This window comes from Eleutherodactylus coqui, chromosome 7, assembly GCF_035609145.1.
Source record: "Eleutherodactylus coqui strain aEleCoq1 chromosome 7, aEleCoq1.hap1, whole genome shotgun sequence".
Classification (NCBI taxonomy): domain Eukaryota; kingdom Metazoa; phylum Chordata; class Amphibia; order Anura; family Eleutherodactylidae; genus Eleutherodactylus; species Eleutherodactylus coqui.
The window spans coordinates 113,295,826-113,323,049 of NC_089843.1; the positions used below are offsets into that span (position 1 = coordinate 113,295,826).

Genomic DNA, 27,224 nt, shown 5'->3' on the forward strand with positions numbered 1-27,224 from the left:
TACCCCCACAAGTGACACCATTTTAAAAACTACACCCTTTAAGGTATTCACTGAGGGGTGTCATGAGTATTTTAACCCCACAGTTTTTTTTAAGGAGTCAATGCAATTTAGAAGAGAAAAACTAAAATTTCATATTTTTGCAAATATGTCATTTTAAAGACAGGACTTTTTTCTATAGTACACATGAAAATTAGGATTTGCACCCCAGAATGGATACCCCTGTTTGTCCCGTGCTCAGAAACATACCCATTGTGGCCCTAATCTTACGTCTGGATGCACAATGGGGCCCAAAATGAAAGGAGCAATCGGTGGCTTTCGGAACAGAAATTTTGCTTGAAGGAGATTTAGGCCCTATTCCACACTTGTAGAGCCATTGAGTGACCAAAACGATGGAGAACGCCCACAAGTGACCCCATTTTGAAAAGTAGACCCCTTAACGAATTTATCTAGGGGTACGATGACTTTTTTGACTTCACAGTTTTTGAATGAATCCAAGCAAAGCCGAAGGAAAAAAAATTACGATTTTCATTTTTTTGGTAATTCTGTCATTTCAAAAGCAGTTTTTTTTGTACCGCACATATACGAATGAAGACTTGCACCCCAAAATGGATACCCCTGTTTGTCCCGTGCTCAGAAACAGACCCATTGTGGCCCTAGTATTACATCTGTATGCACAATGTGGCCCAAAATGAAAGGAGCAACCGGTGGCTTTCGGAACAGAAATTTTGCTTGAAGGAGATTTAGTCCCCATTGCCCACTTGTAGAGCCATTGAGTGACCAAAACGATAGAGAACCCCCACAAGTGACGCCATTTTGAAAAGTAGACCCCCTAACGAATTTATCTAGGGGTACGATGACTTTTTTGACTTCACAGTTTTTGAATGAATCTAAGCCAAGCAGAAGGAAAAAATTATGATTTTCATTTTTTTGGCAATTGTGTCAATTTAAAAACAGGTGTTTTTTGTACAGTGTACATAGGAATGAAAACGTTCACCCCAAAACGGATACCCCCGTTTGTCCCGTGTTCAGAAACATACCCATTGTGGCCCTAATCTACTTAAAGGAAACATAGCTAGGCCTATAATGGAAGGAGCACCCATTGGATTTCAGGGTACAACGGAATAAATTCCAGTCCCCATTGCCCACTTGTAGAGCTATTGAGCGGCCAAAACGATAGAGAACCCCCACAAATGACCCCATTTTGAAAACTAGACCCCTTAACAAATTCATCTAGGGGTGTACTGCTTATTTTGACCTCACAATATTTGAATGAATCTAAGCAAAGCAAAAGGAAAAAAATTACGATTTTCATTTTTTTGTCAATTTTGTCAATTTAAAAACTGGTTTTTTTGTACAGTGTACATAGGAATGAAGACGTTCACCCCAAAATGGATACCCCCGTTTGTCCCGTGTTCATAAACATACCCCTTGTGGCCCTAATCTACTTACAGGATACATGGCTAGGCCCATAATGGAGGGAATGCCCGCTGGATTTCAGGGCAGAACTGAATAAATTCTAGGCCCCATTGCCCACTTATATGGAAAAAAAATTGACTTCCTAAAAATAATCCCCCCACCCCCAGCATCCGCATTTTTTGGCATTCCCTAAATATTAGATAAAGGTAATAATATAAACTGCGTTTTATGTCCGAAGACAGGGGTAATTACGGAGGCTGCTTGGGATGGGCACATGGGGCAAGAAAACCGGGTATCCTCCCCTCCTCATGTAGTTTTGGGGGTATTTCGTAACCTCAGCGGCGGGGATGGGGTGTAAAAAGTGGCGCTCTGTGAGGCTTTGTAATCTTGCTGCGGTGCGGCGGTCTCACACAGAAGGCGCTCAACAAACTGCTCCTGGAACTGCAAGAAGGCAAGCGTTCCCGGGGCTTCTTGTAAATTACGTGTTAGCGGTCTAAATAATGCCGGGCTCACATGACCGTATGCAGAATCCGCTTGCGGAGGCCCGCAGCGGATCGCTGTGAGCCCGGCTGTGACCCTGCGTACGGCCGCGTAATGTACTGCGCATAACAGCCTACTCGCGCAGTACTTTTTTTTTTGTTTGCATTTCCCGCGCCATCGCTTAGAGATGACCCGGGTACCCGCAGGCCGTACACAATGTATTTGCATATGGGCTGCGAGTATATCCGCGGTCATAGAGCACAATGGGCTCTAGGTTGCGGATATTTGCGGTAAAATATAGCATGCTGTGTTCTGTTTCTGCGAGTGGATTACGTAATTCCGACCCGCTAATTGGGGGGAATTGTGTAATCCAATGCATGTGATTGATCCGTGGATTACCGCTGATAAAGCGCATGCAGAACCTGTAATTCCTCTCCGGTCATGCGTGACCGGCCTAATGTTAGATCGCTACTTTATCACATGACCGGGGACCGCTCAGCGAGGCCACCGGTCACTGCTCCAAGCACTCAGCGACCGTTGGTCACTGGGAGCAAGGAGATTTAAAATTTCCTGGGCTCCCCGGCTCCTGCGAATGTGTCCGGCATTTTGCCGGCGGGCGCATGGGCAGCAGCCGGAAGGGTCCATGGAGGATAATTGCATCTGGATTCAAATGCGGAAGCCTCCAAGAAGATGTTTCATCTCCCCTCACCGATCGCATTGATGAGGGGAGATGAAACTGCCACTTTTTAAAGAACTTTTACGTGATTGCCATTATGCATTGGATAACGGCAATCACGTGATCAGTAACCGCATACCGTGGCTCCCCGTGACATCTCCAGGCTCTTGGCTACCTTTGGTAGCCAGCAGCAGGGAGATTTTAAATTTCTTGGGCAATATTTCACTTTTGCGCATGCGTCCGCCATCATGCTGACGGGCGCATGCGCCGAAGCTGGGGTAAGGTCCGCGGATGAACATCCCAACAGGGAACAAATCCGGGACCCTGGGTATGTAATTTCACCCCCCCCTTACGAATACGATCCGTAAGGGGAGATGAAACTTTAACTTTTTAAACTTTTTTTAACTTTTAACTTTTTTTTCTTTTTTTACTTTTTAACTTTATATGATCACCATTATCCGATGGATAACGGTGATCATATGACTGGAAACCGCATACAGTGGTCCCCAGTCATATCTCCCTGCACTCGGCTATCTGTGACAGCCGGGTGCAGGGAGATTTTGAATTTGCCGGGCTTGAATTTGCCGGCTTCTGCGCATGCGCCACATCGCCGCATGCGCAGAAGCCAGCGGGGGTCCCGACACCGGCCGGAGGACATTGGCGGACCTGAGGTGAGTATTTTCACCTCCCCTCATGGATCCGATCTATGAGGGGAGGTGAAACTTTTCTTTTTTTACACTTTTTTTCACTTTTCCGCGATCGTCGTTATCCATTGGATAACGGCGATCGCGGTACCGGGGCCCCGCTGACATCTCCTACCTCCCGGCTACTTACAGGAGCCAGGATCCAGGAGATTTTAAGTCTCCCGCGCCGTCGGGCCTTCTGCGCATGCGGCTGACGTAATGCCGCCTGGCGCGCATGCGCAGAAGGACGGCTACAGCGCCCGGAGCAGCAGGAGAGCGGGGAGCAGCGTGCCGGACCCGGGTGAGTAATTTCAGCTGCTCCGATGGATCATCAGGGCAGCTGAATCTTTAACTTTTTTTGCAGTTTTGTTTACTTTTTTGCGATCGGCGCTATCCAATGGATAGCGCCAATCGCAATTCCGGGGGGGGGGGGGTTCCGAACAGCCGGGGATGACAGCTCCATGCTGTCGGCTATCTGCGGACACCGACAGCATGGAGCTGTCACGTCCACAGCCCGAGGGGCTTTATTCTCTGCAGGAGACATGTTTTTACGTCCTCAGAGAATAAAGCCCACTTCGGGAGGATGTAAAAACACTATGGGCTGGTCGTTATGGGGTTAAACGACTGCCAGATTGAAACATTTAGCGATCTATTTGCATAAAGTGTTATGGCCATTAACACTTTATCATCTTCATTTGCATGTAAAAGGACCTCTTGGAGTTGTTTGCAGAGCCCAGCCTGTGTTTAAACACACGCCCAGCTGTGCAAATAGCTGCTGACACATTCCATTATTCTCCTTGCGACTAGTGTAAACATGCCATAGAGTTTGACCACATCCACACAGATTTGGCACAATTTTAGGCTGAAAATACATTGCTGTAGGCACAACTACGCTCGTTAGTATGCAGTATAGCTACGTCTAAACGTGGGAAATTTTCGCCGGCAGTTCAAACTCCACGCCAGAGTGCAGGAGTTTGAAAAAAGAGGTATTCACCACGTGCGGAGAAGATAGGGCAGGTCCTATATTTTTTCAGCTGAGAAATCCCCGCAGTCAAAATGAAACGACTGAACTCCTATTGAGATCAGTAGTTTTGTTTTGTCTTGTTATACGGCTGTGATTATAACAGCTGTATAGGGTGAGAAATTCCAACTCATGTGTTTAAGCCATTAAACACAACTTTTTACTTGTGGTATTGCCTCTAAAGTAAGATGTAAACTAGAGATGAGCGAGCACCAAAATGCACGGGTGCTCGTTACTCGGGACGAAATTATCGCGATGCTCGAGGGTTCGTTTCGAGTAACGAACCCCATTGAAGTCAATGGGCGACTCGAGCATTTTTGTATATCGCCGATGCTCGCTAAGGTTTCCATTTGTGAAAATCGGGGCAATTCAAGAAAGTGATGGGAACGACACAGCAACGGATAGGGCAGGCGAGGGGCTACATGTTGGGCTGCATCTCAAGTTCCCAGGTCCCACTATTAAGCCACAATAGCGGCAAGAGTGGGCCCCCCCCCCAACAACTTTTACTTCTGAAAAGCCCTCATTAGCAATGCATACCTTAGCTAAGCACCACACTACCTCCAACAAAGCACAATCACTGCCTGCATGACACTCCGCTGCCACTTCTCCTGGGTTACATGCTGCCCAACCCCCCCCCCCCGCACGACGCAGTGTCCACAGCGCACACCAAAGTGTACCTGCGCAGCCTTCAGCTGCACTCATGCCACACCACCCTCATGTCTATTTATAAGTGCGTCTGCCAGAGGAACCGCAGGCACACACTGCAGAGGGTTGGCACGGCTAGGCAGCAACCCTCTTTAAAACGGGCTGGGCGATAGCCCACAATGCTGTACAGAAGCAATGAGAAATATAATCCTGTGCCACCGCCATCAGGAGCTGCACACGTGGGCATAGCAATGGGGAACCTATGTGCCACACACTATTCATTCTGTCAAGGTGTCTGCATGCCCCAGTCTGACCGCGTTTTTTTATAAATAGTCACAGGCAGGTACAACTTCGCAATGGGAATTCCGTGTGCACCCACAGCATGGGTGGCTCCCTGGAACACACACCGGCTGTACATTAATGTATCCCATTCCAGTGCCCATCACAGCTGAGGTAACGTCCGATTAAATGCAGATTAGATGTCCCCGTTTTTGATTGTGATAGAGAACAATGCTTCCATCTGCGGGTGCAGCCTATGTATTGCTTAGGTATCGCTGCTGTCCGCTGGTGAAGAAGAGAAGTCTGGGGAAATCCAGGCTTTGTTCATCTTGATGAGTGTAAGCCTGTCGGCACTGTCGGTTGCCAGGCGGGTACGCTTATCCGTGATGATTCCCCCAGCCGCACTAAACACCCTCTCTGACAAGACACTAGCCGCAGGACAAGCAAGCACCTCCAGGGCATACAGCGCGAGTTGAGGCCACGTGTCCAGCTTCGACACCCAGTAGTTGTAGCGGGCAGAGGCGTCACCGAGGACGGTCGTGCGATCGGCTACGTACTCCCTCACCATCCTTTTACAGTGCTCCCGCTAACTCAGCCTTGACTGGGGAGCGGTGACACAGTCTTGCTGGGAAGGCCTTGGAGAATGTTCCCCTGCCTGCGCTGTACATGCTGCCTGATCTCTGCGCCTCCCCTGCTACCTGGCCCTCGGAACTGCGCCTTCTGCCACTAGCGCTATCGGATGGGAAGTTTACCATCAGTTTGTCCACCAGTGCCCTGTGGTATAGCATCATTCTCGAACCCCTTTCCTCTTCGGGAATGAGAGTGGAAAGGTTCTCCTTATACCGTGGGTCGAGCAGTGTGTACACCCAGTAATCCGTGTTGGCCAGAATGCGTGTAACGCGAGGGTCACGAGAAAGGCATCCTAACATGAAGTCAGCCATGTGTGCCAGGGTACCTGTACGCAACACATGGCTGTCCTCACTAGGAAGATCACTTTCAGGATCCTCCTCCTCCTCCTCCTCTTCCTCCTCAGGCCATACACGCTGAAAGGATGACAGACAAGCAGCATGTGTACCCTCAGCAGTGGGCCAAGCTGTCTCTTCCCCCTCCTCCTCCTCCTCCTCAACGCGCTGCGATATAGACATGAGGGTGCTCTGACTATCCAGCGACATACTGTCTTCCCACGCCTCCGTTTCCGAGTGCAAAGCGTCTGCCTTTATGCTTTGCAGGGAACTTCTCAAGAGGCATAGCAGAGGAATGGTGACGCTAATGATTGCAGCATCCCTGCTCACCATCTGGGTAGACTCCTCAAAGTTTCCAAGGACCTGGCAGATGTCTGCCAACCAGGCCCACTCTTTTGTAAAGAATTGAGGAGGCTGACTCCCACTACGCCGCCCATGTTGGAGTTGGTATTCCACTATAGCTCTACGCTGCTCATAGAGCCTGGCCAACATGTGGAGCGTAGAGTTCCACCGTGTGGGCACGTCGCACAGCAGTCGGTGCACTGGCAGATTAAACCGATGTTGCAGGGTCCGCAGGGTGGCAGCGTCCGTCTTGGAGTTGCGGAAATGTGCGCTGACCCGGCGCACCTTTCCGAGCAGGTATGACAAGTCTGGGCAGCTTTTCAGAAAGCGCTGAACCACCAAATTAAAGACATGGGCCAGGCATGGCACGTGCGTGAGGCTGCCGAGCTGCAGAGCCGCCACCAGGTTACAGCCGTTGTCACACACGACCATGCCCGGTTGGAGGCTCTGTCAGACCCTGCAGCAGTTTGTGGGCCATGTGCCTCTTCTCTCCTAAGCTGAGTAGTTTCAGCACGGCCTGCTGACGCTTGCCCACCGTTGTGCTGCCACGCCGTGCAACACCGACTGCTGGCGACGTGCTGCTGCTGACACATCGTGATTGCGAGACAGAGGTTGCGTTGGAGGAGGAGGAGGGTGGTTTAGTGGAGGAAACATACACCGCCACAGATACCAGCACCGAGCTGGGGCCCGCAATTCTGGGGGTGGGTAGGACGTGAGCGGTCCCAGGCTCTGACTCGGTCCCAGCCTCCACTAAATTCACCCAATGTGCCGTCAGGGAGATATAGTGGCCCTGCCCGCCTGTGCTTGTCCACGTGTCCGTTGTTAAGTGGACCTTGGCAGTAACCACGTTGGTAAGGGCGCGTACAATGTTGCGGGAGACGTGGTCGTGCAGGGCTGGGACGGCACATCGGGAAAAGTAGTGGCAACTGGGAACCGAGTAAAGCGGGGCCGCCGCCGCCGCCATCATGCTTTTGAAAACCTCCGTTTCCACAAGCCTATACGGCAGCATCTCCAGGCTGATCAATTTGGCAATGTGCACGTTTAACGCTTGAGCGTGCGGGTGCGTGGCGGCGTACTTGCGCTCAAACAGTGGCACTAGCGACGTCTGGACGCTGCGCTGAGAGACATTGCTGGATGGGGCCGAGGACAGCGGAGGTGAGGGTGTGGGTGCAGGCCAGAAGACGGTAGTGCCTGTGTCCTCAGAGGGGGGTTGGATCTCAGTGGCAGGTTGGGGCACAGGGGGAGAGGCAGTGGTGCAAACCAGAGGCGGTGAACGGCCTTCGTCCCACCTTGTGGGGTGCTTGGCCATCATATGCCTGCGCATGCTGGTGGTGGTGGCTCCCCAGCTGATCTTGGCGCGACAAAGGTTGCACACCACTGTTCGTCGGTCGTCAGGCGTTTCTGTGAAAAACTGCCACACCGTAGAGCACCTTGACCTCTGCAGGGTGGCATGGCGCGAGGGGGCGCTTTGGGAAACAGTTGGTGGATTATTCGGTCTGGCCCTGCCTCTACCCCTGGCCACCGCACTGGCTCGGCCTGTGCCCACACCCTGACTTGGGCCTCCGCGTCCTCGCCCGCGTCCACGTCCTCTAGGCCTACCCCTACCCCTCAGCATGGTGTATTACCAGTAGTGCAGAAACAGAACGCTGTAATTAAATGTGCCGCTTATTGGCCTGTGGTTGGAGGCTGACTTCGCTTACCGAACGCACAGCAGAGCCAGGAAATAATTTTGCGCAAGCCTGCTGTAACTCTTAGCTGGCTGCGTATGAATTAGGAGGACAACTACACCCAGCACAGACCCAGTACACTGAGGACAGTCACAGGCAGCCCAAATAGATTTTTTTTCCCAAATGTTTTTGGAAAGGCCCACTGCCTATATTCAATAAATATATGTCTTCTGTCCCTGCCTCACCACCACTACTGGCCCTGGACTATGTATAATTACTGCAGGGCGCAATGCTCTGCACGGCCGATATACAAAAAAAAAAAGTGCAACACTGCAAAAAGCAGCCTCCACACTACTGCACACGGTTAGATGTGGCCCTAAGAAGGACCGTTGGGGTTCTTGAAGCCTAAAATACTCCTAACCCTCTCCCTATAGCAGCTCCGGCACCAACAGCACTTTCCCTCCTCTATGTCAGAATGCATCTATGGCGAGCCGCGGGAGGGGCCGATTTTTATACTCGGGTGACACCTGATCTCGCCAGCCACTCACTGCAGGGGAGTGGTATAGGGCTTGAACGTCGCAGGGGGAAGTTGTAATGCCTTCCCTGTCTTTCTATTGGCCAGAAAAGCGCGCTAACGTCTCAGAGATGAAAGTGAAAGTAACTCGAACATCGCATGGTACTCGTCACGAGTAACGAGCATCTCGAACACGCTAATACTCGAACGAGTATCAAGCTCGGACGAGTACGTTCGCTCATCTCTAATGTAAACTGAATAATGTAGACATTTGTGTTTCATGTTTCATTCAACAATTAAAGCACATGAGCTATTTAATGATCTGTAATATGATTATTACCTTCATAGCATGCCAGAGTTCATGGGCATCAAAGGCTGGTGGAGGGTACATCAGGCCAACTATAACTTCCTTGAAATGACCATCAAGATTTTCTTTCAAGACTTCAATCAAGTTCTTTAAAGGAAAAAAAACATGTTGTGATTTACATGTGATAAAGGTTTTTTTTTCATAAGGATCAATGCTCAGACAAAATCTGGCCATAGATATAAAGAGTCTCCAGTTATAACAGTGTTAGGGCTCATTCACACAGTCGTATTGTCACCGCGTATTACGCACGTGTATATCCCGTGCATAACACATGGTGAATAGAGGCAATAAAGGTCTTTTATTCTTCCATGCACACCTGCATGTGGGCACTGTGCATTGATACACAGCAGAAATAAATTGCAGTATGCTCTGTTTCTCTGTGTATCATACGCGGTCCTTGTTTGGGCTGCGTATGAAATGCTGTTTATACGCATGCGTTGCGTATGGGCAGCATTTCAATAAGCATCTCCGCTCTGAACAGGGTGGAGAATTAAAAAAGAATAAAATAAAAATCACACTGCGCATGCCCATGATTGCGTCATTCCCGGGCATGTGCAGTGCGAATCGCAGCCCATTTGCGATCTCTACTGGCAGAGTGTATGGGCTGTAATACTGTACATACAACACTGTGGGAGACTCACAGCACTGTACGCATACACCCGTATGAACAAGCCCTTATTAAAATTTGTTTTGTAAACCACGCAGTCATTGATAAAAGCGCATGCACGAATTGATATTACCCATGACATGGATGGGTTTTTCCATTGAATTTGCTATTTTATGGGGAATATTGTGCACTTGCATTGCACTATAATAGTTTACAATTTACATCTAAAACAGAGTCTGAAGCACGAACAATTAGGGTACCATATGAGGTTATGCCAGCTATCCACCATCAGGGTGGCTGGCCTTTTTATCATTCTTTTTCTTTGTACTGAGAGGGAGACTCTGGGTTAGGAACTATAGGAACTATTAGCTTCCGCTACCATCATCTGTTGAGCTAGGGACTAGTTTTCAGCTTCTCAATACAATCTTTGAGATAGCTTGGGTCTGTACTAAGTTTATATTAGCTGATCCTTAAAGCTGGATAGCTGATAGCTAGGTGATAGCTATACTAGGGTTGAAATTCCACCATTCCTGCAGTTTTGTAGTTGTTATCTCCTTTCCTCCATGGGGGCTGCAGTTTAGGGTGAGACCTGGTCAAAGTATTGGGAATCTATTGAGATACTGGTAGTAGGAGTTGAGACTCTAACCAAGATCATTTTTGAGAATTCAATACCTATAATGGATTTGCCATTAGGCATACAGATCCACCATTCATATCTGAGTATTTTGAAACTATTTCTAAGGTTTTATCGAGGTTCCTGATGATCTATGGCTGCTAGAGAAATGCGTTGGACCAGTTGCATGATTTCATCTATACTAAGCTAGGTGAGCTATTGCATCATACTGCTCTTCAGTTATTCATCCATACTATGCTAGGGGAGCTATTCTATCATACTGCTCCTCAGTGATTGATCCCACCTTAGTACACTATTTTAGTGATGGTACATCTAGTACCCAGAAAGTGTTCTAAATTTTAATTATATCTAAATATCAATCTATTTTTGAAACCAAGATAGGTTTCTCCCACTAACTCATTAAGAGTGGCTGTCTCAGGTTTACATTAGGGTATCAATTTCTATTGGTACTATCTATGTTTAGGTGTTTGCCCTAAGTACGCTATATATGTTTTTATATATTATATTAATAAAAGGTTTTTAGTTAGTCCAGTCTGTGAAAGGGCGTTTTAGCTTTGGACTACTTCTGCCCCAGTGAAAAAAATGATGTGCTGGAAAAGGCTCAGTGGCAAACATAGTGGTACCAGTAATGTCTGCGATTTCCTGTTGTCAACTCTAGAAAACAAAGACATTTTTTGGTTCTAGGTGGAAATGCTCTTTAAATACTACTCTAAGCAGCTACTAAATATATTAATAAAACTGACTTTTATCTATATGACTCTTATCCTAAATGTTAATTCTATAATACTGTAGAACAAATAGTCTAATCTGAAAAATTGTAATAAATATATACAGCATAAAGGAACTACCCTATATATGCAGATACCAGGAGCTGTGCTGACTATTATCATGTATAAAAAGCAATGTATTTACAGTATAATAATGCAATAAATAATGACCGATTTTGAAAGAACACACTTCTATGCAAATACAAGGTATTTAGATATATTATACCCTTCCATACAAACTCCCATAGGACTCTGTAATCATAATTCTTTGTGCGCTGCTACGTTGGGTGATAACATCAATCAAGACGTCTTTGTCACAACCTGGAGAGGAATAACACAGTTAACATTAGTTGTATTCTAGATGTCATTCACCACCACTGTACATGTCTTCACATGGCCTTGTTTCTTATTCAGAATGTACAATAAATGATTACTGTATATCAATGCTAGTTTTCCCCACAAGACTTTGTAGCAGCTTAATTGTTTCAGGCTATGTTCACATTTGGTATTTAGCTTAAAGGAGCTAAGTCATTTTGTAAAATATCTTGTAAAATCATGATGTGCGGATTTTCATGGGACTGCATGAATAGTTAACACTAGAGATGAGCGAACGTACTCGTCCGAGCTTGATGCTCGGGCGAATATTAGGGTGTTCGGGATGCTCGTTACTCTTAACGAGCACCACGCGGTGTTCGGGTTACTTTCAATTTCATCTCTGAGACGTTAGCGCGCTTTTCTGGCCAATTGAAAGACAGGGAAGGCATTACAACTTCCCCCTGTGACGTTCAAGCCCTATACCACCCCCCTGCTGTGAGTGGCTGGCGAGATCAGATGTCACCCGAGTATAAAAATCGGCCCCTCCCGCGGCTCGCCTCAGATGCGTTGTGAGTTAGCTGAGGGAAAGTGCTGTTGTGTTGGAGCTGCTGTAGGGAGAGTGTTAGGAGTGAGTGTAGGCTTCAAGAACCCCAACGGTCCTTCTTAGGGCCACATCTATCCGTGTGCAGTAGTGTGGAGGCTGCTGTTAGGAGTGTTGCACATTTTTTTTTTTTTTTTCAAAATCGGCTGTGCAGAGCATTGCGCCCTGCAGTAATACTACAGGGATAGAATTGTGTAGGCAGGGAGAGTGTTAGGAGTTAGTGTAGGCTTCAAGAACCCCAACGGTCCTTCTTAGGGCCACATTTAACCGTGTGCAGTACTGTGCAGGCTGCTGTTAGCAATGTTGCATTTTTTTTTTTCAAAATCGGCTGTGCAGAGCATTGCGCCCTGCAGTAATACTACAGGGACAGAATTGTGTTGGCAGGGCCAGAAGACATATATTATTGATTGAATATAGTCAGTGGGCCTTTTCTTTAAAAAAAAAAAGGGAAACATTCTATTTGGCCTGCCTCTGACAGTCCTCAGCGTTCTGGGTACGTGTGTGCTGGGTGGAGAACGTAAAGAAATCATACGCAGCCAGCTATGTTTAACAGCAGGCTTGCGCCAATTTATTTCCTGCCTGGGAAAAATCACCGCTCTGCTGCACTTCATATAACACTGCAGTTCTGTGGAACACATTTCTAATCTTATCTGATTGAATATAGTCAGTGGGCCTTCCCTTTAAAAAAAAGGGAAACATTCTATTTGGCCTGCAGGCTTGCGCCAATTTATTTCCTGCCTGGGAAAAATCACCGCTCAGCTGCACTTCATATAACACTGCAGTTCTGTGGAACACATTTCTAATCTTATCTGATTGAATATAGTCAGTGGGCCTTCCCTTTAAAAAAAAAAAGGGAAACATTCTATTTGGCCTGCCTCTGACAGTCCTCAGCGTTCTGGGTACGTGTGTGGTGGGTGGAGAACGTAAAGAAATCATACGCAGCCAGCTACGTTTAACAGCAGGCTTGCGCCAATTTATTTCCTGCCTGGGAAAAATCACCGCTCTGCTGCACTTCATATAACACTGCAGTTCTGTGGAACACATTTCTAATCTTATCTGATTGAATATAGTCAGTGGGCCTTCCCTTTAAAAAAAAAGGGAAACATTCTATTTGGCCTGGAGGCTTGCACCAATTTATTTCCTGCCTGGGAAAAATCACCGCTCTGCTGCACTTCATATAACACTGCAGTTCTGTGGAACACATTTCTAATCTTATCTGATTGAATATAGTCAGTGGGCCTTCCCTTTAAAAAAAAAAGGGAAACATTCTATTTGGCCTGCCTCTGACAGTCCTCAGCGTTCTGGGTACGTGTGTGGTGGGTGGAGAACGTAAAGAAATCATACGCAGCCAGCTACGTTTAACAGCAGGCTTGCGCCAATTTATTTCCTGCCTGGGAAAAATCACCGCTCTGCTGCACTTCATATAACACTGCAGTTCTGTGGAACACATTTCTAATCTTATCTGATTGAATATAGTCAGTGGGCCTTCCCTTTAAAAAAAAAAGGGAAACATTCTATTTGGCCTGCAGGCTTGCGCCAATTTATTTCCTGCCTGGGAAATCACTGGTAATACAGCATGCTGAGGGGTAGGGGTAGGCCTAGAGGACGTGGACGTGGCCGAGGACGCGTAGGCCCAAGTGAGGGTGTGGGCACAGGCCGAGCTCCTGATCAAGGTGTATCGCAGCCGACTGCTGCGCGATTAGGAGAGAGGCACGTTTCTGGCGTCCCCACATTCATCGCCCAATTAATGGGTCCACGCGGGAGACCTTTATTAGAAAATGAGCAGTGTGAGCAGGTCCTGTCGTGGATGGCAGAAAGTGCTTCGAGCAACCTATCATCCACCCACAGTTCTGCGCCGTCCAGTGCTGCAAATCCGAATCCTCTGGCTGCTGCTCCTCCTTCCTGCCAGCCTCCTCACTCCACTACAATGACACATGCTCAGGAGCGGGAAGACTCCCAGGAACTGTTCTCGGGCCCCTGCTCAGATTGGGCAGCAGTGGTTCCTCTCCCACCAGAGGAGTTTATCGTCACTGATGCCCAACCATTGGAAAGTTCCCGGGGTGTCGGGGGATGAGGCTGGGGACTTCCGGGAACTGTCTCAAGACCTTTCAGTGGGTGAGGAGGACGATGACGATGAGACACAGTTGTCTATCACTGAGGTAGTAGTAAGGGCAGTAAGTCCGAGGGAGGAGCGCACAGAGGATTCTGAGGAAGAGCAGCAGGACGATGAGGTGACTGACCCCACCTGGTTTGCAACGCCTACTCAGGACAGGTCTTCAGAGGGGGGGGGCAAGGGCAGCAGCAGGGCAGGTTGCAAGAGGCAGTGCGGTGGCCAGGGGTAGAGGCAGGGCCAGACCGAATAATCCACCAACTGTTTCCCAAAGCGCACCCTTGCGCCATGCCACCCTGCAGAGGCCAAGTTGCTCTAAGGTCTGGCAGTTTTTCACAGAGACGCCTGACGACCGACGAACAGTGGTGTGCAACCTTTGTCGCGCCAAGATCAGCCGGGGAGCCACCACCAACAGCCTCACCACCACCAGCATGCGCAGACATATGATGGCCAAGCACCCCACAAGGTGGGACGAAGGCCGTTCACCGCCTCCGGTTTGCACCGCTGCCTCTCCCCCTGTGCCCCAACCTGCCACTGAGATCCAACCCCGCTCTGAGGACACAGGCACTACCGTCTCCTGGCCTGCACCCACACCCTCACCTCCGCTGTCCTCGGCCCAATCCACCAATGTCTCGCACCGCACCGTCCAGCCGTCGCTAGCGCAAGTGTTTGAGCGCAAGCGCAAGTACGCCGCCACGCACCCGCACGCTCAAGCGTTAACCGTCCACATAGCCAAATTTATCAGCCTTGAGATGCTGCCGTATAGGGTTGTGGAAACGGAGTCCTTCAAAAGTATGATGGCGGCGGCGGCCCCGCGCTACTCAGTTCCCAGTCGCCACTACTTTTCCCGATGTGCCATCCCAGCCCTGCACGACCACGTCTCCCGCAACATTGTATGCGCCCTCACCAACGCGGTTACTGCCAAGGTCCACTTAACAACGGACACGTGGACAAGCACAGGCGGGCAGGGCGACTACATCTCCCTGATGGCACATTGGGTGAATTTAGTGGAGGCTGGGACAGAGTCAGAGCCTGGGACCGCTCACGTCCTACCCACCCCCAGAATTGCGGGCCCCAGCTCGGTGGTGGTATCTGTGGCGGTGTATGCTTCCTCCACTAAAGCACCCTCCTCCTCCTCCTCCTCCAACGCAACCTCTGTCTCGCAATCAAGATGTGTCAGCAGCAGCAGCGCGTCGCCAGCAGTCGATGTCGCACGTCGTGGCAGCACAGCGGTGGGCAAGCATCAGCAGGCCGTGCTGAAACTACTCAGCTTAGGAGATAAGAGGCACACGGCCCACGAACTGCTGCAGGGTCTGACAGAGCAGACCGACCGCTGGCTTGCGCCGCTGAGCCTCCAACCGGGCATGGCCGTGTGTGACAACGGCCGTAACCTGGTGGCGGCTCTGCAGCTCGGCAGCCTCACGCACGTGCCATGCCTGGCCCACGTCTTTAATTTGGTGGTTCAGCGCTTTCTGAAAAGCTACCCACGCTTGTCAGACCTGCTCGTAAAGGTGCGCCGGCTCTGCGCACATTTCCGCAAGTCCCACATGGACGCTGCCACCCTGCGGACCCTGCAACATCGGTTTACTCTGCCAGTGCACCGACTGCTGTGCGACGTGCCCACACGGTGGAACTCTACGCTCCACATGTTGGCTAGGCTCTATGAGCAGCGTAGAGCTATAGTGGAATACCAACTCCAACATGGGCGGCGCAGTGGGAGTCAGCCTCCTCAATTATTTTCAGAAGAGTGGGCCTGGTTGGCAGACATCTGCCAGGTCCTTCGAAACTTTGAGCAGTCTACCCAGGTGGTGAGCGGCGATGCTGCAATCATTAGCGTCACCATTCCTCTGCTATGCATCTTGAGAAGTTCCCTGCAAAGCATAAAGGCAGATGCTTTGTGCTTGGAAACAGAGCCGGGGGAAGACAGTATGTCGCTGGATAGTCAGAGCACCCTCCTGTTTATATCTCAGCGCGTTCAGGAGGAGGAGGAGGAGCATGAGGAGGAGGAGGAGGAGGGGGAAGGGACAGCTTGGCCCACTGCTGACGGTACCCATGCTGCTTGCCTGTCATCCTTTCAGCGTGTATGGCCTGAGGAGGAGGAGGAGGAAGAGGAGGATCCTGAAAGTGATCTTCCTAGTGAAGACAGCCATGTGTTGCGTACAGGTACCCTGGCACACATGGCTGACTTCATGTTAGGATGCCTTTCTCGTGACCCTCGCGTTACACGCATTCTGGCCACTACGGATTACTGGGTGTACACACTGCTCGACCCACGGTATAAGGAGAACCTTTCCACTCTCATTCCCGAAGAGGAAAGGGGTTCGAGAGTGTTGCTATACCACAGGACCCTGGCGGACAAGCTGATGGTAAAATTCCCATCCGACAGCGCTAGTGGCAGAAGGCGCAGTTCCGAGGGCCAGGTAGCAGGGGAGGTGCGGAGATCGAGCAGCATGTACAGCACAGGCAGTGCAACAGTCTTTAAGGCCCTGGCCAGCTTTATGGCTCCCCAGCAAGACTGTGTCACCGCTCCCCAGTCAAGGCTGAGTCGGCGGGAGCACTGTAAAAGGATGGTGAGGGAGTACGTAGCCGATCGCACGACCGTCCTCCCTGACGCCTCTGCCACCTACAACTACTGGGTGTCAAAGCTGGACACGTGGCCTGAACTCGCGCTGTATGCCCTGGAGGTGCTTGCTTGTCCTGCGGCTAGCGTCTTGTCAGAGAGGGTGTTTAGTGCGGCTGGGGGAATCATCACAGATAAGCGTACCCGCCTGTCAACCGACAGTGCCGACAGGCTTACACTCATAAAGATGAACAAAGCCTGGATTTCCCCAGACTTTTCTTCTCCACCATCGGACAGCAGCGATACCTAAACAATACGTAGGCTGCACCCGCGGATGGAAGCATCGTTCTCTCTCACCATCCAAAACGGGGACATTTCTGCTTCATCAATCTGTGTATAATATTCCTCCTCCTCCTCCTGCTCCTCCCCCTGAAACCTCACGTAATCACGCCGAACGGGCAATTTTTCTTAGGGCCACAAGGCTCACTCATATAATTTTTCTAAACAATTTTTATACGTTTCAATGCTCTTAAAAGCGTTGAAACTTTAACTTGAACCAATTTTTCGTTAAACTGGGCTGCCTCCAGGCCTAGTTACCACTTAAGCCACATTAACCAAAGTGATTAATGGGTTTCACCTGCCATCTTGGTTGGGCATGGCCAATTTTTTCTGAGGTACATTACTACTGTTGGTACACCAAGTTTTTTGGGCCCTCACCTACAGTGTAATCAATCATAGTAATTTCTATGTTCTTCGCCTGCACTCATGGTACAGAAAGGTGTGTGGGGTTGGCCTACACTTTAGCTACATAAATGTAACTGGGGCCTTGTCTATACTGCAGCTACTGAAATGTGAAAGAGACTGTTATCTCCCTAAACTGCTGCTAGTGATATGTTAGTGGGGCCTGTCCCTAATGCTACCACTGAAATGTTAATAATTCTGGGCTCTGCCTATACCGCTGCTAATGGTATGTCACTGGGGTGTGGAAACAGAGGCTTCACAAAGACATGATGGCGGCGAGGCCATTTCCCACCAACGCTGTTACTGTTAAGGTGCATATAACCACGGACACGTGTAGAGGACACATAGTGCCTCCAAAACATCCCCCTCCTCCTCCAACAATGAAAACATTCTTGGCAAATACCTTTGCATTGGTCCGTCTGGTGGCAGTCCAAGAATTTCACCTTTAACGACACAACAAGAGAGCACCATCACCATCCCCCCGCCACGGCCCACTTAATCCTGGCCACATTCCGAAAACCAACTACATAAAACCGCGCTACCAGGTCCGCAGTCACCACCACATTACCACCAACGAGGTTACTGTTAAGGTACATATTACCAGTCAGACTGGGGCATGCAGTGTGGGCCGAAGCCCACCTGTATTAAGCACGACATTACTACCTCAGCTGTGTTGGGCAATGCAATGGGATATTTTTATGTACCGCCGGTGGGTTCCAGGGAGCCACCCATGCTGTGGGTCCACAGGGAATTATAAATGCATCTGTTTCCACTTCTAAAGAACCCCAGTCAGACTCGGGCATGCAGTGTGGGCCGAAGCCCACCTGCATTAAGCACGACATTACTACCTCAGCTGTGTTGGGCAATGCAATGGGATATTTTTATGTACCGCCGGTGGCTTCCTGGCACCCACCCATGCTGTGGGTCCACAGGGAATTATAAATGCATCTGTTTCCACTTCTAAAGAACCCGAGTCAGACTGGGGCATGCAGTGTGGGCCGAAGCCCACCTGCATTAAGCACGACATTACTACCTCAGCTGTGTTGGGCAATGCAATGGGATATTTTTATGTACCGCCGGTGGCTTCCTGGCACCCACCCATGCTGTGGGTCCACAGGGAATTATAAATGCATCTGTTTCCACTTCTAAAGAACCCGAGTCAGACTGGGGCATGCAGTGTGGGCCGAAGCCCACCTGCATTAAGCACGACATTACTACCTCAGCTGTGTTGGGCAATGCAATGGGATATTTTTATGTACCGCCGGTGGGTTCCAGGGAGCCACCCATGCTGTCGGTCCACAGGGACTTCACAATAGGGAGTTGTACCTGCCTGTGTCTATGAATTAAAAACCGCGGTCTGACTGGGGCATGCAGACACCTTGACAGAATGAATAGTGTGTGGCACATAGATTCCCCATTGCTATGCCCACGTGTGCAGCTCCTGATGGCGGTGGCACAGGATTATATTTCTCATTGCTTCTGTACAGCATTGTGGGCTATCGCCCCGCCCCTTTTAAAGAGGGTCGCTGCCTAGCCGTGCCAACCCTCTGCAGTGTGTGCCTGCGGTTCCTCGTCATGGCAGACGCACTTATAAATAGACATGAGGGTGGTGTGGCATGAGGGCAGCTGAAGGCTGCGCAGGGACACTTTGGTGTGCGCTGTGGACACTGGGTCGTGCAGGGGGGTTGGGCAGCATGTAACCCAGGAGAAGTGGCAGCGGAGTGTCATGCAGGCAGTGATTGTGCTTTGTTGGAGGTAGTGCGGTGCTTAGCTAAGGTATGCATTGCTAATGAGGGCTTTTCAGAAGTAAAAGTTGTTGGGAGGGGGGGGCCCTCTCTTGCCGGTATTGTGGCCTAATAGTGCGACCTGTGAACTTGAGATGCAGCCCAACATGTAGCCCCTCGCCTGCCCTATCCGTTGCTGTGTCGTTCCCATCACTTTCTTGAATTGCCCAGATTTTCACACATGAAAACCTTAGCGAGCATCGGCGAAATACAAAAATGCTCGGGTCGCCCATTGACTTCAATGGGGTTCGTTATTCGAAACGAACCCCCGAGCGTCGCGATAATTTCGTCCCGAGTAACGAGCTCCCGAGCATTTTGGTGCTCGCTCATCTCTAGTTAACATACTGCAATGACACAGGAAGCTTTTATAATAATAATCTTAGAATAATCTTTATTTGTATAGCGCCAACTTATTCCGCAGCACTTATTATCATACACAAAGGATGCAGCCACAAAGAGTTTAATGCTATATCTGTGCTATACACTGGGGTATAGGGAGAAAGCTGTCAATCTTCATGCAGCAGGCGGGGAGAGGCTGATGTGGTCCGCCCCCATGACTCAGAGTTCAGCTCCGAGTCAAGCTCCGAGTCCATTTATTCTGAAATGATGGATCATTTCGAGATAAAACCTCCAGCGGGGCAACAGGCATTCCTGTCCCAGGCTCATGCTGCCTTTATTTAAGGTAGCATGAACCTGATGACAAAATCCCTTTAAATAAATAGCAAATGAGTTCTATAATATTTGTAAAGCAAAACCAGGAGTGCCACAAACCTGATAAAATAATATTATTATAATTTTATTGTAATAAAAAGAAACCTATAACTTTGTTTTTACTACTTTGAACCTTAAAAATCTATCAATAACATTTATACACAATTCTAATTTCTGCTAGTATAATTACTGAACTGTAATAGAAAATGTTACAGTTTGTACATGCACTGGGTAATGCCCAGTGGTTTTGGCCTGGACTGAGTCCTGATTGTATGGATAATAAGATGAAGTATGGAAATATGGAAATGTTTACTTTCATTGAATTTGCCAAATCAATGAAGGATAAATACACAATTCTATTCAATAGGTACTGATCACAAACGGAATTGAAGAGATATATGCACAACTTTGTATATATGTAGATTGGAGGCTCCATAGTCGCCATTCACTCCATTTTTGTCCATTATGACAATCTGTAAGAAGTTTTTTCCTCATCCAGATTTACAAATAAGCATCTGATAATTGCAAATCAACTACTATAACTATTTAACAGAAATTATATCTTCTTCTAAACACTATTTGTATTTATGCGGAGGTGGTAGAAAAACTAGTGCTCAGTAACAATCGGTATATACTAGCATGTTTGTTCTTCCAAGGCTAGCAGAAATATATAAGTAATGGGACATTATGGAAATCTGCATCTTTACAAAGCACTAGATAATGGCTACATGCAAGTATTTAACCAGCTCCTATTAATTCAAAGAAAACTGACATGAGCTCTTAATTGGGTTGTCTGGGATTTTTTTTTCTATTGATTGATAACTTGTTCGCAATCAATAGATGATCAGCCGGGATCCGCCTCTCTGGATACCCACTGATCAGCTGATTCCTGATGTCACTGTCACTACAGACAGGAAACAGATTGCACTAAACCGCAGCACAGCGGCACAGGTTGCTACTGCAGGCATAGCTCCTATTGAATTCAATGGTAAAATTGAAAAAAATACAACTTGTCCAGCCAAAATCAAGCCTTTGTGTAGCTATATCCCCAAAAGAATAAAAAACTGTATGATTTTTTTGAAAGTGTGTAGGAAAAATGAAAAAACAAAAAAGGCCTGCAGCAGGAAGGGGTTAACATAAAAAACCTAATTTAAACAATAGGTTATTTTCTGACAACACATACCTTTTAAAGAGGTTTTCCGGGCAAAAACTATCGATAACCTATCCTCAGGATAGGTCATCAATAGTTAACTACTGGGGACCCACCATTTAGGTGATGAACTGATCGCGCTGTCAGTGCAGCGGGCCGAACGTGCGTCATAGGTGATGGCAGCAGAAATGCCCTAGTTGGCTTCACTTCCATTAAAATCAATGGAAGCTGAAGCTGGCTATTACACTTCCGGCACTTTTGCCTCCAACACCAGGGACGGACATGGAAGTATAATAGTTCGCTTCAGCTCCCATTGATGTCAATGTAAGTGAAGCCAACTAGGGTACTTCTGCTGCCCTTCACTATGGCTTGCTGCACTGATGACACCAGGCCAGGAGATCAGCTCATTGTCAGGGAGCCGAGTGGCAGGTCCCCAGAAATTAACTCTTGATGACCTATCATGAAGATAGATCATCAATAGTTTTTGCCAAAAAAAACACATTAAAGCATATAGAAGCTTGATTTTTAATAGGAAAATTATTCAGTAAAATGCCTTTTCCATCTCTTTACTTGTGGAAGATTAAGTGCATAATTGAGGCATAAAGATGCATAAGCTTTAATCTTTCATAGTGCAACTTATAAAGTTTTCCCTTGATCAAAATGATAGAGTGAAAGATAGTAGGGAACAAAGTCATTCTCTAAATCGCTAGAATTTAAGGAGGAAGGGTCCGTTACAAAATATCTCTTCCTGTGCCATTTACCATAATGATACACAGCGTTGTGCGCGAAGAATAGTTTATGTAGTGCAGACATCAGATTGTGTTTGGCCATAAATTTCGTATACACTGTACGTACATGTTTATCTCTGCATAAAAGAATAGCTGGTTAATTTATAGCTCACAACTTTTGATCTGTGCTGAGAATAAATTGCTAATGAGATGTCTAAATTTATAATTGCCTATAACTCTGCCTAGCATTCGTATATACCCGATTAAAATTCAATGGAGATGCATCATTTAAACTATAAACTGAATGTATCTCAGATGAGCCACATTTTTGCCTTTAGCATACAGTGCCTAGTAATTAAACTCTATTAAATTCCTTGTAGATGGAGTGTTGTGTGGAACATTTGTTAAAGTGCTTAAAATGATCAGTTATCAAAAAGTGCACTAAATAACAGAAACAATTAAAGCTAGACTCATTTCAGAATCATTAATGATAGGCATCTTGGGCTGATGAAGTGAAGTGGGGGCTGAAATGTAGGTTTTAAAAACACATTTATATTACTGATTGTTTAATTACAATATCTAACCTTAAAGCATCTTTCTTTTCTGTAATATTTCTTGAAGACTCTGCAGTTGTTTGGGCCATTTTACTCTAACGTCATGGCTTCTGTTCCTGACAGCTATAATGTATCTGTTTCACAAATGAATCACTTTGACTTATAATGGAAACCATCAAATTTCCGTCAAGAATTCGGTATTTATGACAGCAGGAATAGTGCTAGAGCCTGTAGTAATTGTTCTGTCAAGTATACTGGAACCCTTGACAGTAAGAGCATGCAGCAAATATGAAGAGACTACGTTGATTTGAAGGGGTTTTCTAGGACTCCAGTCTTGATCACCTATCCTTAGAATAGGCCATCAATAGCTAATCAGTGGAGGTCCACTACTCAGGACCTGCATCGTCCAGCTGTTTGAAGAGGCCTTTTCATTGTATGTCAGGTATAGCATTGCATATTTTGTAGCGGCAGTGTCTAGTATAGGAGTCAATCCCATTCACTTGAGTGGAAGTGAGCTACTCTCAGGCCATTGGGTGAATGGATCATGTCACTAGCCAGAGAAGAGGCTGCAACACTCACACAAGGGCTATGGTCTCTTCAAACAGTTGATTTGCAGGGATTCCAATCAAAGGGCCCCATGATCAGATAATAAAGACCAATCTTAAGGTTAGGTTATCAATATTGGAGTTACAGAGAACCTTATTAAAGTGTATATCATGCATAGTTGCAATAAGTGAAAGGCTTCTTAATGTAGCTGCCCTATTGAGACTGCCAAGTGTACACATTTTGGTGGTATAGTACTGAAACTCTGTAGACTTTACTGCTGAGATAAGTAATAATTAGAGATGAGCGAACACCAAAATGCTTGGGTGTTCGTTATTCGAAACGAACTTCCCGCGATGTTCGAGGGTTCGTTTCGAATAACGAACCCCATTGAAGTCAATGGGCGACCGGAGCATTTTTGTATTTCGCCGATGCTCGCTAAGTTTTTCATGTGTGAAAATCTGGGCAATTCAAGAAAGTGATGGGAACGACACAGCAACGGATAGGGCAGGCGAGGGGCTACATGTTGGGCTGCATCTCAAGTTCACAGGTCCCACTATTAAGCCACAATACCGGCAAGAGTGGGCCCCCCCCCCCTCCCAAAAACTTTTACTTCTGAAAAGCCCTCATTAGCATGGCATACCTTAGCTAAGCACCACACTACCTTCAACAAAGCACAATCACTGCCTGCATGACACTCCACTGCCACTTCTCCTGGCTTACATGCTGCCCAACCGCCCCCCTCCCCCCCACAGCGCACACCAAACTGTCCCTGCGCAGCCTTCAGCTGCCCTCATGCCACACCACCCTCATGTCTATTTAGAAGTGCGTCTGCCATGACGAGGCACCGCAGGCACACACTGCACAGGGTTGGCACGGCTAGGCAGCGACCCTCTTTAAAAGGGGCGGGGCGATAGCCCACAATGCTGTACAGAAGCAATGAGAAATAGAATCCTGTGCCACCGCCATCAGGAGCTGCACACGTGGGCATAGCAATGGGGAACCTATGTGCCACACACTATTCATTCTGTCCAGGTGTCTGCATGCCCCAGTTAGACCGGGCTTTTTAATTCATAGACACAGGCAGGTACAACTCCCTATTGTGAAGTCCCTGTCGACCGACAGCATGGGTGGCTCCCTGGAACCCACCGGCGGTACACAAAAATATCCCATTGCATTGCCCAACACAGCTGAGGTAGTAATGTCGTGCTTAATGCAGGTGGGCTTCGGCCCACACTGCATGCCCCAGTCAGACTGGGGTTCTTTACAAGTGGAAACAAATGCATTTATAATTCCCTGTGGACCCACTGCCTGGGTGGGTGCCAGGAAGCCACCGGCGGTACATAAATATATCCCATTGCATTGCCCAACACAGCTGAGGTAACGTCAGCTGTAATGCAGGTGGGCTAAAAATTTATTTGATTACACTGTAGGCGAGGGCCCACAAAAATTGCTGTATCAACAGTACTAATGTACATCCAAAAAATTGGCCATGGCCAGCCAAGAGGGCAGGTGAAACCCATTAATCGCTTTGGTTAATGTGGCTTAAGTGGTAACTAGGCCTGGAGGCAGCCCAGTGTAACGAAAAATTGGTTCAAGTTAAAGTTCCAACGCTTTTAAGCGCATTGAAACTTTTAAAAATTGTTCAGAAAAATTATTTGAGTGAGCCTTGTGGCCCTAAGAAAAATTGCCCGTTCAGCGTGATTACGTGAGGTTTCAGGAGGAGGAGCAGGAGGAGGAGGAGGAATATTAGACACAGATTGATGAAGCAGAAATGTCCCCGTTTTGGATGGTGAGAGAGAACGTAGCTTCCATCCGCGGGTGCAGCCTACGTATTGCTTACGTATCCTTGCTGTCCGCTGGTGGAGAAGAGAAGTCTGGCGAAATCCAGGCTTTGTTCATCTTGATGAGTGTTAGCCTGTCGGCACTGTCGGTTGACAAGCGGGTACGCTTATCTGTGATGATTCCCCCAGCCGCACTAAACACCCTCTCCGACAAGACGCTAGCCGCAGGACAAGCAAACACCTCCAGGGCATACAGCGCTAGTTCAGGCCACGCGTCCAGCTTCGACACCCAGTAGTTGTAGGTGGCAGAGGCGTCACGGAGGACGGTCGTGCGATCGGCTACGTACTCCCTCACCATCCTTTTACAGTGCTCCCGCCGACTCAGCCTTGACTGGGGACCGGTGACACAGTCTTGGTGGGGAGCCATAAAGCTGTCCAGGCCCTTAAAGACTGTTGCACTGCCTGGGATGTACATGCTGCTCGATCTCCGCACCTCCCCTGCTATCTTGCCCTCGGTACTGCGCCTTCTGCCACTAGCGCTGTCGGCTGGGAATTTTACCATCAGCTTGTCCGCAAGGGTCCTGTGGTATAGCAACACTCTCGAACCCCTTTCCTCTTCGGGAATGAGAGTGGGCAGGTTCTCCTTATAGCGTGGGTCGAGCAGTGTGTACACCCAGTAATCCGTTGTGGCCAGAATGCGTGCAACGCGAGGGTCACGAGAAAGGCATCCTAACATGAAGTCAGCCATGTGTGCCAGGGTACCTGTACGCAACACATGGCTGTCTTCACTAGGAAGATCACTTGCAGGATCCTCCTCCTCCTCCTCCTCCTCCTCAGGCCATACACGCTGAAAGGATGACAGGCAATCAGCCGGTGTACCGTCAGCAGCGGGCCAAGCTGTCTCTTCCCCCTCCTCCTCATCCTCCTCATGCTCCTCCTCCTCCTCCTGTACGCGCTGAGAAATAGACAGGAGGGTGCCCTGACTATCCAGCGGCATACTGTCTTCCACCGCCCCCGTTTCCGAGCGCAAAGCAGCTGCCTTTATGCTTTGCAGGGAATTTCTCAAGATGCATAGCAGAGGAATGGTGACGCTAATGATTGCAGCATCGCCGCTCACCACCTGGGTAGACTGCTCAAAATTACCAAGGACATGGCAGATGTCTGCCAACCAGGCCCACTCTTCTGAAAAGAATTGAGGAGGCTGACTCCCACTGCGCCGCCCATGTTGGAGTTGGTATTCGACTATAGCTCTACGCTGTTCATAGAGCCTGGCCAACATGTGGAGCGTAGAGTTCCACCGTGTGGGCACGTCGCACAGCAGTCGGTGCACTGGCAGCTTAAAGCGATGTTGCAGGGTGCGCAGGGTGGCAGCGTCCGTGTGGGACTTGCGGAAATGTGCGCAGAGCCGGCGCGCCTTTACGAGCAGGTCTGACAAGCGTGGGTAGCTTTTCAGAAAGCGCTGAACCACCAAATTAAAGACGTGGGCCAGGCATGGCACGTGCGTGAGGCTGCCGAGCTGCAGAGCCGCCACCAGGTTACGGCCGTTGTCACACACGACCATGCCCGGTTGGAGGCTCAGCGGCGCAAGCCAGCGGTCGGTCTGCTGTGTCAGACCCTGCAGCAGTTCGTGGGCCGTGTGCCTCTTATCTCCTAAGCTGAGTATTTTCAGCACGGCCTGCTGACGCTTGCCCACCGCTGTGCTGCCACACCGCGCGACACCGACTGCTGGCGACATGCTGCTGCTGACACATCTTGATTGCGAGACAGAGGTTGCGGAGGAGGAGGAGGAGGAGGGTGCTTTAGTGGAGGAAGCATACACCTCCGCAGATACCACCACCGAGCTGGGGCCCGCAATTCTGGGGGTGGGTAGGACGTGAGCGGTCCCAGGCTCTGACTCTGTCCCAGCCTCCACTAAATTCACCCAATGTGCCGTCAGGGAGATGTAGTGGCCCTGCCCGCCTGTGCTTGTCCACGTGTCCGTTGTTAAGTGGACCTTGGCAGTAACCGCGTTGGTGAAGGCGCGTACAATGTTGCGGGAGACGTGGTCGTGCAGGGCTGGGACGGCACATCGGGAAAAGTAGTGGCGACTGGGAACTGAGTAGCGCGGGGCCGCCGCCTCCATGATACTTTTGAAGGACTCCGTTTCCACAACCCTATACGGCAGCATCTCAAGGCTGATGAATTTTGCTATGCGGACGGTTAACGTTTGAGCGTGCGGGTGCGTGGCGGCGTACTTGCGCTTGCGCTCCAACAGTTGCGCAAGCGACGGCTGGACGGTGCGCTGAACTACACTGGTGGATGGGGCCGAGGACAGCGGAGGTGAGGGTGTGGGTGCAGGCCATGAGGCGGTAGTGCCCGTGTCCTGAGAGGGGGGTTGCATCTCAGTGGCAGGTTGGGGCACAGGGGGAGAGGCAGGGGTGCAAACCGGAAGCGGTGAACGGCCTTCGTCCCACCTTGTGGGGTGCTTGGCCATCATATGTCTGCGCATGCTGGTGGTGGTGAGGCTGTTGGTGTTGGCTCCCCGGCTGAGCTTTGCGCGACAAAGGTTGCACACCACTGTTCGTCGGTCGTCAGGCGTCTCTG

The 27,224-nt window shown here is 48.9% G+C and overlaps 1 protein-coding gene across 1 annotated transcript in view; it reads right to left on the reverse strand.

Moving 5' to 3' along the window:
- ANXA10 (annexin A10) overlaps nt 1-27,224 on the reverse strand; it is a 103,142-nt gene that overhangs the window by 55,831 nt on the left and 20,087 nt on the right. Inside the window, exons 3-4 of the mRNA XM_066573556.1 lie at nt 11,287-11,381; nt 9,026-9,139 (exon numbers count right to left, since the gene is read on the reverse strand). Coding sequence (XP_066429653.1) covers nt 9,026-9,139; nt 11,287-11,381 — 209 coding nt within the window. The remainder of the gene's footprint in view (nt 1-9,025; nt 9,140-11,286; nt 11,382-27,224) is intronic.